Raw genomic sequence first — 14,575 nt, forward strand, 5'->3', positions numbered from 1 at the left:
GTAAAACTGATCGTCATATGTGGTTTAAATAATTTACGGTTGTACAAAAACAACTGCTACAGCCACCACAGTATTAAAACCTAATGAAAACTTGGGCTCAAAAGTCATTGGAGGACTTTCAAAACCCCAAGTGCTTAGAACTGGGGCAGTTTTTGGCTGGTGTGGGATTTGCTGCTGGGAAGATTAGCAAAGAGGAACTTGATTCAGCACCTGTGGCAGGTGAACTTGTCCCCAGAGGAGTGAAAAGGCTCACCAGCTTTCCCATCTGCTGTGGAGGACTCAGAGCTGGGGCCCGATAGGATGCCCCCACAGGCGGAGCAGCACTGGGGGGTGCTGTGCTTTGTGACATGGGCATTCTGAATCTCCCCCTTTCTCAATGGACTGTCCACACATGGTCAGGGGTCATATAAGCACAGAGTCCTGAAGAACAACCTCCACCTGAAGAGGTCAGAACCCTAGAGAAGTCCTTAGCTTTGTTCTGCAACACTTGCCAGCTGGGGGACCTAGATGACCTTGAGCAATTCCTGTCTATTCCAGACCTCACCTTCCTTGCTTACAAAATGAAGGCTACAGATTGTGCTCTTTTTCAGGACAAAGAAGAAGGATTCTGGAAGTCCAATTCTGGAATGAAGCCCTCCCTCCCTCATCTCCAGGTGTAGATAAAAGTTTCAGAAGTTTTGATACAGTCTACCAACAGCCAGGACCATGAGGCAGCAAGGTAAAGCAGTCTGTAAGATATTCATGAAGATTCAAGGTTTGATGATGACAGCCATGAGCTTGTGAGAAAGAGGAATGAGTGTCAGAGTCCTTTGTCAACTCCAGGAAGCTAAGGACTGAGAATCAAATTAGAAATGTATAGGTGTGACCAAGTGACAGGGATAGTGACCAGACATTCCAGCTTCCCTAGGGATGAAAGAACACATACAGCAGAGAGGGATGGCCATGAAACACCAGAATTGAATTGGCCAGACACAGACACAGTGTCGTATCCCTATGTGTTCCTTGATGGCCTGAATGAGGTTCCCAGTCAACAGCAGCTTGGTCAAGGTGAAATGGAAGAGCCACTGCCACTGGGCCCTGGGAGACCCAAGTGGTGGGTCTGCACTGCAGGATGGGGAAGCTTTGGGAGGTATTCAGAGATGTTTCGTGTTGTGACAAATGGGAGAAGAGGGGCACCAGGTGGAGTTGAGGATGCCAGTGCCAATGGTACCAAGCTTGAGAGGATCCTGGGACTCTAGGACACGACTCCAGAAGTCCTGCTTTTATTCTACGTCTCTCACTAGGAGGGAGATGGGGTCAATCTGCCAGAGCCTTAATCTTTAGCTCATTCCTGTGAAACATGGGCCTCCCTGCTCAGCAGTGAAAGTATAAGGTAGCCCTGGTCCTAGTCAGGTAACGGGAAGCCCAGGAAGACAGGAGTGAGCACTGGGCTCTGGGAAGGAGACCTGATGGTGAAGCAGGGTTTCTAACAAAAGGGGAGGAGGCTGCCCCTGGAAACAAGGCCCAATGGGAGACTGCTGGAGGCCACCACACAGATTCCCCAGAGTAATGAAGGATGAGGCAAAGAGCACAAGAGTTTGGGGAAACTGGATCACTGGTGAAGACAGGCAAAATCCATTTCCTGGAGAACACAGGTGAAGAACAAGAGAAGCCAACTTCAGCAAAACAAAACAAACAACAACAACAAAAAAACCCATAAACTTACAGATGTTTTGAAAAGGAAAGGATGCAGCCCGAGCTGCTAAGCTAAGCAGATCAGGTTGTGGGGGTCTTCCTGGGTCACAGTTCTAGAAGCCCCCGGGCAGCCCAGAGTAGCCTATTCCTTGGTTGGAACAGGAAGCAGTTCTCTATTCCCTTGAAGCGGACCACATGACATGATTTACATACACTCACCTAACCCAGGTCCTATAAGAGTGGAGCACAGAAGATGTCCCTGAATAGGGTGTTCAAAAGAAGCCACTCAGGATGGTGAGTGACAAGGAAGCCTAACAGCCTACACTACAGACCTGATGAACAAAGCAGCACTGGCCTGTGCACCTGCAGAAGGGATATGCACCCCACGGGCTTCTGATCAGAGAAGCTGAGCAATGCACAAGCAGTGAGCAACAGGGCAGATGGTGAGAGAGAAAGGGTGTTGTGTGTGCGCATGCACTACTTGGATGTTTTCTACCTTAGGTGAAAAAAATCTGGACATATTTTACAACTTAAGAACTTATTTCCTATCCCACTGTGTTAACACAGACCTCATGGTTATAAGTGCATCATTTTCTTCTGGGAAGTTTGGGGGTGGCAAGCGACAGAAGTGAACAAGGTTCCCCTGTTGCCTCCCCAGAGAAGCACAAGACATGTGGCCACATCAAACCAGCTGTCTGGCTAATGCTTTGGAATATCTGGATTAGAAAGTTTGGATGAGAACTTTCTGATAAGCCTCCTTGATAAGGTCAGATAGAGACTGGGGCCTGTTAAACCTAAGTCCAGTGGGTCCTCTCAAGATGGACTGAGATACGTCAAGGAAACAGACGTCCTTAGAGAGAATCCAGCTAAGTCTGCAGACAGACACACACTGAGATGCACACCTACCAGCACCTAGCAAAGCAAGGACCAAATGGGCCTTGAGTGAGTGTTCCAACTGTACCCACAGCTGCACACACAGTGGCGGTTACGGCAGGCCCTCCTGCACAATGGGCCACCACCAGAAAGTGGGATAGGTCTCAACCAGCCGGCGAGGTGCTTGCAGGTTTCTGGGGATCAGAGATGCTAAAACTGATGAGCCTTTTCCTAGTCAGGCTGACAACGTTGTTCTCCCAGCCACAGGATTCTCTGTCCTTTGCAGCTCACAGTGCAGTAATTCAGGCCAATTTTTAAATTTTGTGGCTAAATTTTTCAGTGGTTCAAATATTTACTCATCTTCATAAAAAATTTGGTTGTCCATATAAAATATAACTGCACACACAAGACTATATAAACATTGTAAGTTTAGATTTTTTTCAGTATTTATCTACTTATTGCAAAAAGCCATCTTTTCTTTTTCATTAAATAATCAATCATCACATTAGTACAATACAATTTTATATTTTTAAATATACTCTATATGTTAAGGGTAAGGGGTGAAGCTCTTTTTCCTCTGTAATACCTGTTCAAGAGTTTAATGGATTAACAGATTAGTTTTTACCTTGAGGAAAAAAAAAAGTACAAATTTGTCTCATTAGGATATTTCTACCAAGCATTTCTTAAGGCTATAGTTCAACATTTGGTTTCAAAAAGAAAGAAAAGTTTCATTTAAAAAATAATTTAGTGAATTACATTCTTTCATAACTTCCACCGTAATTAGTTACAAAGGTAAGTCTAAAGGTTCTTAGTTTTGTGTACTAATTTACATTTATATTTAAAGATTAATTTTACTTGTATCTTAAAACAAGAATTTTATGTTGGAAAAAAAAAAAAGAGAACAATAACAACAAAAAAACTACACTTGTGTAAAGGCTGGAAACGTCCCGTGGCCAATGCTCTGTCTCAGTATTTTCTACCACAATCAAGAAAGAGAGACGTGGGTTAAGGTTCCCCTTTCCCGAGGAAACTGTGGGCTGAAGATCTGAGGGACACACAGAAACAACTGGATTTCTCCTTTTTACAACTGTACCAGAACTTCACAGCTACAGTGATAGCATCAACACACGGAAAAATGACTTCACTCAGACAGGAGTTAGAAAAGTTGGGGTGGCCTCAGGGCCAGGGCACCACCCAGAGTGGTGAGGTTTGCAGTCAGTCACCCAAGAGTGGAGAGAGAGTGTGTGTGTGCACAGATGTGTATGTGTGTATATATACAGATCTCTTTATATATAAATAACCAAGCTCAGTCCTTTACGAGCCTGTAAATATGATGCTGTGCTCCGTGTTCACTATTTGATACTTCAAACACACAGGCCATGCACAGGAGAGTTTCTTGTGTGTCCCTGTTTGTTACCACCTGTTTAAAAAAAGAAGAAAGATTCACTGTCAAGATAGCATAATGGTGAAAACACACACGCTCCACTGACACTGTGGTAACTGGGGTGGGATGGCAGCAACTGCCTGGAGCAAACCAGCCAATCAGCGGAGCTGTCAGGCCTTCCTTGGTATCATCCTACTGGCCTGATTCGAATACCATGAAACTCAGCAGCTACACCCCCAAGGGCATTACAGACTACATCTGGTCCCATCTGCATTCTGAGGCCAAGCACCACAAGGAGTAGTGTGGTTCATGCATTTGGTTTTCCTTGGACAACTTCCTTTACAACAAAGATTACTTCTATTCTTCTGTCCCACAGTAAAGCCATTTTCCCTAGGCAACTGACTCCTCTCTGTCATATTGTCCTATATCCAATTGAACATCTTGATGAGGTGCCACGGGATACGCAGATACACTGTAAAATGATGAACATGCGCATTGCCTCACAACATGCAAAATCTATTCTTTTTCCTATCTCATTCTTAAACTTTCACTCCATTTTGTTTCATAATAGTCAAGGCAGATGTAAGTGGCTGTGCACCACTGCATCCGTCAGCAGTCTCTGGACTTGTGAAACAATCTGCCACGTGAAAGCCCTGTGGGACAGGCAGGAACACATGAGGCAGTAACTCCAGCGATCCTGGCTTCATCTTCCAAACGAGATGCTGCGATACTCATCCATCTCCTCTCTCGAGTCCCACATTTCGAGCCCCGCTCCTGCCTCATGTTGACGGTCACAGCTTCCTTCTCAGGCCCACCTCACTGCAGCTCCCACTCTCCCCTCACCGCACCCAACTTCCTGTGCATTTCTAGAAGGAACACTGAATGCTCTCGTGACTTAGTTTGGCTCTGCTGACCCAGTGTTTGCAAACAATGTAAATATCGGGCAGCCTGGCCTGGCTGGCCTCTCGCCTCATGTCCCCTGGATACATCTGGCTGCTTCACCTAGGGGGCTTCCCTCCTTCTTAAGTCATCCACTGTTTACAGTTCCTGGCCAAAGGAGAAAGTCCCATGGTGCTTCTAATTTTCCCTGTAAGTACAAAAATGTTGGTGGAATTTACTTTAGTGGCCATCTCCTCTAACAAACCAGGTTTTCCCTGAAAAACAGGGATTGTGCTTCCCAAGAAGAGCTTAGAGTGGGACAGTACAATCACTAAAGTATCTGCAGAATGAACAGTAATTCCTATGGAGTGCATACTATACATCTACTTCAAGTTTAATGTTCCAAAGATTATCTTAATAGCTCTATGAGTGGGTGCTAACTGCATTCTGTTTTGATAGAGAGGTCTTATCACCTAACAGATCGCTTCTCTCAATCTTTCAATCATTTTGCAGGAAGATTTCTTGGACCCGAGAGTAGTCGGAGTCTTCCTACTTGACTCTCCAGAGACACTGGCCAGTAGGAGTCTCTGTCCATTTAGGGGTGATTTAACATGTCTGCTTCCTTCAGCGGACTCCCGTTTGCCTTGGCATCCTTGTCATCTGAGACACAGGGAAGCTCCCTTTGGGGTTAGTCTCAGGAAGATCTTTTATGCATTAAGGCATGAAGCACATCACCCCTTTGGCATAGCCAAGAAGCTCCCAGCTCACCCTGCACTCCCTTGGTATCTGTTTCAAAGGTACTCTGTAGTCAGCAGCATATAGCTTACAGCTCACTAACCTGCCTTTTCCACTCCTCCAGGCCACAAGTTACCTCAGGACAGATACTGGGTTCCATCTGCACCACAGCCCAGCAGCTAGTGGTCTTCCCATTAAGCTGAAGGAGTTGAAGCTTTCTCAACAATGGCCATTGAGGTAGACAGAACTAAGCACTCAGTTCACACATGGAGGTGGGAACTGATGGCTGAAGACTTCAGCTTACTTGTGCAAGGTCTAAACTAGAGCCAGGTCTTCAATCCAAGCCTTGCATTTCTTGTCGCAAAATCCTCCACAGAGTGTCTTTCCTTTTGATTCAAGTCTTAATTCAAGTCCACTGCTAGCTGTGTGACTTGCAGTAAGCTTCATATTCTTATCCACAGAATGAGAAAAAACAGAACTGCAGAGTTCAGCAGTGAACATTTCATGACCTAACACCTGGGTCTAGCTAGCTGAGTGCCTGTGTCCCTCACGGATGATCCTACCTTATTTTAAATTTACTATTAAAACTGTATTCTGTTTTTGGCCTGGCACCATAGCCTATTGGCTAAAGTCCTCATCTTGCACACACTGGGATCCCATATGGGTGCCGATTTGGTCCTGGCTGCTCCACTTCCCATCTAGCTCCCTGCTTGTGGCCTGGGAAAGCAGTAGAGGATGACCCCAAAGCCTTGGGACCCTACCACCCGTGTGGGAGATCTGGAAGAAGCTCCTGTCTCTTGGCTTCAGAATAGCTCAGCTCTGGCTGTTGCAGCCACTAGGGGAGTGAACCAGCAGACAGAAGACTTCCTCTCTGTCTCTCCTCTCTGTAAATCTGACTTTCCAATAAAAATAAGTAAATCTTAAAAAACTGTTTCCTGTTTCTGTTTTCTGATTGCAATCCAAAAGGAGAAGAAAAAAAAGTATTTCTAATGTTTGAACATGACTTTGAAAGATAATGGAAATAGCGGCCCTTCGTTTTAGTTGCTGTCTCCTTCAGTATGTTCGGTTGCTCTTACCAGGGTGCCACATCTGCAGGTTTGGCTCAACTCCTAAGTTAACCTGAAGAGACCAAGAAAATCCACTCCAGCAGTCAGCATGGTCTTCCTGACACAAGCGTTCTATACAACAGACATAGCAAAACACCTGCAACTTGTCTCCCAGCCATGTGCCTCCACCTTCCAACCCCAGGAACAAGTTGGAAAGTAAAACTCATAATCATCAGTTGTAGAGTCCTGTTTCCATAATCCATGAGTGCTAGCTTGATTTCAGTTTTTGTACAGTATTATTCTATGCTATTATTCCTAGCAGAAATTTACCAACAGGTGATTAATAACATGCTTAGAAATTAGTCCATCCTGATAGTTTCCCTGGACGGTAACACTGGCTGAAGTCACGTTACACGGGGGTTTTACATATTCAGCTCCATGGGCTTGGTGGCTAACAGGTGCAGTACCACTTTTCCAGGCCACATTTATCTGCAATGTGCAGAAATAAGACTCAGGCCTGACTTTCAAGAAACCGCATAGATTGTCTCCAGGAGGGAGGAGGCAGGAATGGAGGACAGCCATCCATTCAAGTGTCTGCTAATTCCCAAAGCTCTTACAATGCCTTTGCTTATCAGAATGCTAAGGCAGAAGCTGTTCTTAAGTAGCAACACACAACCCTGGTGAGACACACACCTGCTACCTGCCAGCAGCACCCTGGTCCTTGAACTTCTCAACTTTTGCAAGACCATTTGAGGGAAAGGCTAATGAGGAATTAAGGAGCCTGTATGAGAGATTACCACCCCGCAGCCCCGCCCCGCCCCGCCCCGCCCCGCCCCGCGCAACTGTTGGTTTCTGAATTTTGGAGGGACACAGGCACGTCTGGGAACTACATGTAAGGTCTTTTACCAGGTCAATGCCAATCACGTGTGAGCTCTCCGACCTGCTGTGGCTCAATTACCAGACCCCTAGGCAGTGGGCCTCACCCTCAGCAGCGTGACCTGGAGATCTTTAAAGCTAAGCAAGAAACACAACACTGGCCCTACTGGCAGGGATTCCGATCTCACATCTTTTAAAAGCTTCCTGATGAATCTGAATCACACAGCGTTTGGGGCTTTCATTTTACAGTGGCACCTACCTGTGCCAGCTCATGAAAGTTACTCTTTAAATATAATTTCATAAGCTATAGAGTGTGTATTTGTACCATGGAAACAAGCAAAGGTTTTAGATTGGGAAACAGCCTGTCCTTTTTGTTTTTTTCTTTTCAAATTGGTACACCACTGACCGAGAGCCACTGTCTCCAGGCGGGCATCCAGCCTCACTGCTGACATGCCACTTGGAATGCCTGCATCCCTAGCACAGGGCCTGGGCTCACTTCTCAGCTCTGCTCCCGACTGCAGCCTTCTGCTAACGCACACCTTGGGAGGCAGCAGGTGATGGCTCAAGTTCAAGTCCCTGTTCCCTCCTGGCTTCTTTGACTTGGCCCAGCCCTGGCTGTTGAAGGCACTGGGAAGTGATCCAGCAGATGTCTTTGCCTTTCAAATACATAAAAATCAACAAATAAAAAAAAAAAAATTCTCTCCCTAAGTATTTTAGTTCTTAATCCAAGTGACAAAAAAGTTACTGGGCCTTTGGAGGACTGATAACTGGCCACAATGCAGCCTTGCTGACACTGCTAGCAAATGGTCTCCACAAACTTGTGGCACTGGTGTCTTCCTACCAGTTTAACCAGGCAATGTTATTATTTAATGGGTCTTAAGAAATGCATTACTGTATATTTTTATAAGCAAATTCTGAGGACAACACTTTTCTAATAAAGCTTACAAATGAAGACCCCAGGAACCACTGGGGATATACACCCCTGCCTACACTGCCCTGGGGACCTGGTCAGTGTGCCTAGTGTGAGCCTTGGGCACGGTCATCTGTTCTTTCCCCTCTGGCTGCCCAGGAGATTTTGAACATGTTCCTGCCCATGCAGAGTACTCCCCTTCCTTCCTGTCAGTGTATTCTGCTCTGATCTGTGTTTCTCCAGGCACTGGCAGTTTATTTATCTGTCTTAAGGTAGGTTCCTTCTTTGCACACCTATGTGAATCTCCCATGAAGGAAGGTATGTTTGAAGCACAACCCCTCTGGCTCAGCTTCTGCTTGGGTTCTGATTGCATGCATGCATTGCCACTGAGACCACATGACTAACATTGGGATTATCTGGGGAACTGAATAAAAAGAAAGTCATGTGCCTTGGCCTATCTCAGACAGCCTGACATCACCGACCTAGGATATACACTGGGCATCATGATTTCTTAGAAATTCTCCTGCTAGGTAGACAGCTGGGATCAAGCCCACACTTCTTGCTACCCACCTGCACTGGTTCTACCAACCTCAGAAGCCCCACCAGAGAAGACCATAGATTCAAGTCAGCCTTATCAATGCTGTCCATTCAATCGCTCACCAACAACCCGAGCCCAACTTATCAGACTGGTCTCCCTCGGACCTTCCAAGACTCCCTCCACACCTTCCCCAGATGCCTTGCAGCAGTCTGCTAGACAAGAAGGAGATTAAACCATTACCAATAAAATTGTGAAGTTTTCCAAAACACTGTTCATCATATATTTCTCCGGTAAGTGTTTGAGCTTGTGGATGAAGTTGATCATGTATTCACACATCGGGGAACGGTTTATTCGGTATACAAATCGGCCGTTCTCAAACCTTGCATACTCCGTCTGTGAGGTAAAAAACGATTTGGGTGTTTTTATACTTTTGACTTAACACATACATGAAACAGCTATGGCTGGCTGTAAAAACACTTCACTTGTTGGCTTAATGCCATGCCATTTACTCAGTTTACCCAATTTTAAAACATCCCATCTCAACATTTACTGCCATACTACAAATCCATTATTGTTTCTGAAAATTATATAAAGAAAAGTTTGGAAGATGATGGCTTTAAAGGGCATTTAGCAGATCCTTTTAGCAAAGTATATACACAAACACAAAATAGTAACTGCTTAGTGTTTCTGTAGCTGGAGGTCAGGAGAGTGGGCCCCAGCAAGTCACAACCTTCACAACAAAAGTGCCTCTGCAATGTGAAAAGGCTGCCCAGGCCAACAGCTACTATAGCTAATTTCCCTCTGTTACAGAGACCTGCTTACTTTAGCTCCCAAGTGCTAGCTGTTTATGTCTTTAAAAAACAAAAACACGGGCCTGGCACGGTAGCCTAGCTGCTAAAGTCATCGCCTTGCCATGCCAGGATCCCATATGGGCACTGGCTCTAATTCCTGCAACCCTACTTCCCATCTGGCTCCCTGCTTGTGGCCTGGGAAAGCAGGAGAGGACGGCCCAAAGCCTTCGGACCCTGCATCCATGTGGGAGACCCACCAGAATTCCTGGCTTTGGATCAGTTCAGCTCTGGCCACTGCAGCCACTTGGGTGCAGGGGGTGAATCAGTGGATGGAAGATCTTCTCTGTCTCTCCTCTCTGTATATCTGACTTTCCAATAAAAAATAAGTCTTTAAAAAAACCAAAAACACAAAAATAGTACTGGTACATAGGCAGACTGTATAACCCATGGAATTGCTTGGAATTAAGAAATCACTTCTAGGTCAGCACTGTGCTGCAGTGGTTAAGGCTACCACCTGTGATGCCGATGCCCTATATGTGCATTGCCATGTTCCAGCTCTTCCACTTCCTTCCCAGCTCCCTGCTAATGGCCCAGGAAAAGCAGAAGACGGCCCAGTGCCTGGAAGCTCCTGGCTTCAGCCTAGCCCAGCGCTGGCTGTTGTGGCCATCTGGGGAGTGAAATCCACAGGATGAAAAATCCTGCTTTCTTTGTGTCTCCAACTCTGACCTTCAAAAAAAAAAAAATCATTTCTAAATAACCTTGAGTCAAAAAGAAATCAGAAAGGAGCTCTCTTTGTAGCAAGGAGAAGGGAGACACAAACTAACACGATATAGCGAAGTTCTGCTACAAGACAACTTCCAGAGGCAGCCTCACAGTCCTCCCTGTTACAGTGGAAAACATACTCAACTAAAAATAGGCCCTAAAAAAACCTGTAGAGTGGGTGTAGTGGCTGCTTGAGCTACATGCATCCCATATTGGAGCTGCCTGACTTGAGTCCTGGCTCCTCTGCCTCCTATTCCATTCCTGCTAATGTGCAACCTGGGAGGTAGTGGAGATGGCTCGCTCAAGTCCTTGGGATCCCGCTACCCATGTGGGAGACTCACGGAATTCTGGGCTTGTGGCTTCTGCCTGGACCAGCCCTGGTGACTGCAGCCATTGCAGAGTGAACCAGTGGACAGAAGACTTACTTCATCACTCTCCCTCTCTGCCTTTCAAATAAGTAAATAAACCTTTTCAAAAATAGTTTTTATTTGAAAGGTAGATTAACAGAGAGAAGAAGAGATAGAGAAGGTCTTCCATCTGTTGCTTCACTACCCAAATGGTCAAAAGGCTTTAGCTAGGCTTGACCCGAAGCCAGGAGCCAAGAACTTCTTAAGGGTCTCCCACATAGGTACAGGGTTCCAAGGGCTTGGGCCATCCTCTACTGCTTTCCCAGGACACAAGCAGAGAGCTGGATCAGAAGTAGAGCAGCCGGGACATGAACTAGCACCCATATAAGATGCTGGCACCATAGGACGGAGGATTAACCTGTTAAGCTATGGCACTGACCCCAATAAATCTCTTTTTAAAAAATGTATAAAGACAAAATAATTTCAAAGTGAAAATTTTACTCAACCTTTAAAGAACAATAATTTCCAATATTATTTGGAATGACATTAGACTACAGAAAAAGATAAGCATTCCAATTCTTTTTATGAAACTAGAGCACATTCAACACTGAAATGGATGAACAGATTTTAAGAAAGAAATGTATAGACTAATATCATTTATGAGAAGTAGAAATTCTATGTGAAATATAAGCAGATAGGCGTCAGTTTGGTGATACAGCAAGCTAATCCTCTGTAGCAACTGCATCTATGTGGGCACTGGTTCATGTCCCAACTGCTCCACTTCTGATCCACATCCCTATTTATGGCTTTGGAACACTGCAGAGAATGGCTCAGGTCCTTGGGATCCTGCATCCACATGAAAAACCCGTAAGTCGCCCCTGGCTCTTGGCTCCAGACTGGCTCGGGTCCAGCTCATGCAGCCATTTGGAGTGTGAAACAATGAATGGAAGATTTCTGTCTCTCCTTCTTTCTAGCTCTGATTTCAAACAAAAAGAAAATAAACCTTTAATAATAATAATAATGAAAACTAGCAGATAGAACACAGCAACATATCCAAAGCAGGACTTCCTTCAGCAATGGTTCCCACACAGGGAAGTATGAAGGCAATGGATGCTGACAAACTGGAGAGGCATCATAAGAAGGGCTGCATTTCCAAAAACAGCGCAGCTGTCATTAACAGAAATCCTGAGTCAAAGAAGAACAGAAAGCACTTCAACATTTATAAAAACCAACAGCAAGCATAATCCCAAATGGCAAAATTTCAAGATTATTTCTTTTAAGATTTATTGATTTGAAAGGCAGAGACACACAGTTAAAGCGAGAAAAAGAGAGACATTTTTCCCTTCACTAATTTATTCCTCTGGTGGCTGCAAGTTCAAAGTCAGGAGCTAGAAACTTCATCCTGATTGCCCACATGGGTGGCAGAGGCCCAAGTACCTGGGCCATCTTCTGCTGCCTTTCCAAGTGTAATGGGCAGGAGGAAGCTGGATAGGAAGACGAACAGCTAGGACTCAAACTGTCACTTCAATACGGGATGCAAGTGCCAGCTTAACTGGCTGCAATGGTGGCTCCCCATACAAGAATATCCACTAACACTACTGATTTATCTGAAAGGCAGAGAAAGGAGGATAAGGAGAAAGCTCTCATTCACCGATTCACGCCCCTACATGACTGCAACAGCCAAGGCTCAGCCAGGTCAAAGCCAGGAGTGAGAACTTAATCCCAGGTCTCCCACAATGGCTGCCTCCCCAAAACCTGGAATCAGAAACTGACAGAAAGCTACAATGAGAGACAGATTTGGGATTTGAACCCAGGCACTTTAACACATGAAATAAATGCCGCAGTGGAGTCACCAAACGCCTACCTCCATCATTGTTTACACAGCTGTGCTGAAGATTTTAGCACAAAGAAAGTGAGAAAATAATTTTAAAAACTAACATAAACATTGGAATAGAAGAAGTAAAATAAGATTTTTTTTTTCTGACATGAACATGTTATATACAGGGGGCCACTGTGGGGGCTTAACAAACTAATCCTCCCTCCGCAGTGCCAGCATCCCACAAGGGTGCTGGTTTGTGTCCAGTTGCTCCACTTCCCATCCAGCTCCCTGCTGATGGCCTGGAAAGCATGAAGACGACAAACAGCCCAAGGAAATAGGACACCAGCAAGAAGCTCTGGGTTCCTAGCTGCACATCGACCAAGGTTTAGACATTGTGGCCATTTAGGGAGTAAACCAGCAAACAGCAGATCTCTCTCTGTAACTCTTTCAAGCAAAAAAAAAAATATATACATATATATATTTTTAATGTTATATACATAGAAAAATCAAGAATCTAGAGAAAATCCATTGGAGCTAACTGTAAGAAATCTCAAGGCAAACATATTTAAGCTATTATCTGCAATGTCAATCTTCAAAATAAATAAACTATAGAAATTGAAGAACTCTTCTGTGTTAGAATAATTAAAGTCTAGAAATCAGAAATTATAATAACTATAAAGGGATATATATATCTGTAAAATTTTATTAAAATATGTAGAATACAAGTAAATTTTTAATTAAAAAGATTTAATGTTAGTAATAGATCAACCTTTCCCAAAGTGATAGCTGAACCTAATACAATTATAATTAGATGGCTGAAAATGTTTTTTTTTTGTTTCTCTATAAAGTTTAAGATAATCTCACTATTTCTAAAAATCCACAATAGTGAAGACATGGAAACAACCCAGATACCCCTTGAAAGAGGAATGGGTAAAGAAACTGTGGTATAACCACTTCATGGAATACTACTCAGCCATTAAAAAGAATGAAATTCTACCATTTGCAACAAAATGGTCCCAACTACAGACAAGTGAAATAAGCCAATCCCTAAAGGACAAATGTCGTATGTTCTCTATGATAAAAGGCAACCTTCATGCAAAATAAAGTAGAAATATAAATATAAATAAATATAAATAATATAAATAAATGTAAATATGTAAATACATATCTTCATCTAGAGGAACTGTAAATTACAGGCAAGTATACTGTGAAGATACACTACAGTAGGCATCTCTACTCCCAAATCAAAGATGGACTCCCAATGAAACTGTTAAAATATCTCTTGACAATAGGATGCTGGACTTACTACCATTGTCTATGCCTACAATGTCAGGATACGCTCAAGCAGAATGATGGACTTAATGACTTATTGGAAGACTATACCATAGAGGAAAATGGGAGGGGTGATAAACAGGGAGGGTAGAAGGGGAAATCCCTAAGCCTATATGGAACCATATCATGAAAAATTAGTAAATAAAACAAAAGAATAATACATAAAAATGAACATAAGTAATTCTAAAGGTACAGAGTACTGTAAATTACTTAACAGGTATAGTATGATTTTCTTATTACAAGTAACCTTGTCTCTTAGTAGGTCTTTCAAGTGTGACCTTTTCATTCAAATTATAAAAACCAGTATTTCAACAGAGAAAAAAAAAAAAAAGGTTGGTCACCGGCTTAAAACATGCCTGAGAACAAGGTCAGTAAACTCTGCAGACAGTAAACACACTAGAGGTGACCACAGTGAGGTCCATGTGCTAGAGGGACACATGAACCTGAACGGGGGGAGGAAAAGAACCAGAGGCCCAAGGAAGAACACCCAGGACATGGGCACTTCCAAAGAGAAGCTGCTAAAAGCCACCATGACTGTCATTCACCAAGCCTGGGAGGTGGTGCTGGGTGGGCAGAGCCACCCTGGAGGCCACCCAGGAGGCCTCACAG

At 44.2% G+C, this 14,575-nt stretch overlaps 1 protein-coding gene across 9 annotated transcripts in view; it reads right to left on the reverse strand.

Annotated features, from left to right (window-relative positions):
- Positions 1–3,032: 3,032 nt before the first annotated feature.
- TEAD1 (TEA domain transcription factor 1) overlaps positions 3,033–14,575 on the reverse strand; it is a 255,049-nt gene continuing 243,506 nt past the window's right edge. For all 9 annotated transcript variants that reach the window (XM_058663362.1, XM_058663363.1, XM_058663364.1 and 6 more), the window contains 2 exons: positions 9,156–9,308; positions 3,033–3,967 (listed from right to left, as the gene is read on the reverse strand). In XM_058663362.1, coding sequence (XP_058519345.1) covers positions 3,854–3,967; positions 9,156–9,308 — 267 coding nt within the window. In that variant the 3' untranslated portion in view covers positions 3,033–3,853. The remainder of the gene's footprint in view (positions 3,968–9,155; positions 9,309–14,575) is intronic.

Source organism: Ochotona princeps, chromosome 4 (assembly GCF_030435755.1).
Source record: "Ochotona princeps isolate mOchPri1 chromosome 4, mOchPri1.hap1, whole genome shotgun sequence".
Classification (NCBI taxonomy): domain Eukaryota; kingdom Metazoa; phylum Chordata; class Mammalia; order Lagomorpha; family Ochotonidae; genus Ochotona; species Ochotona princeps.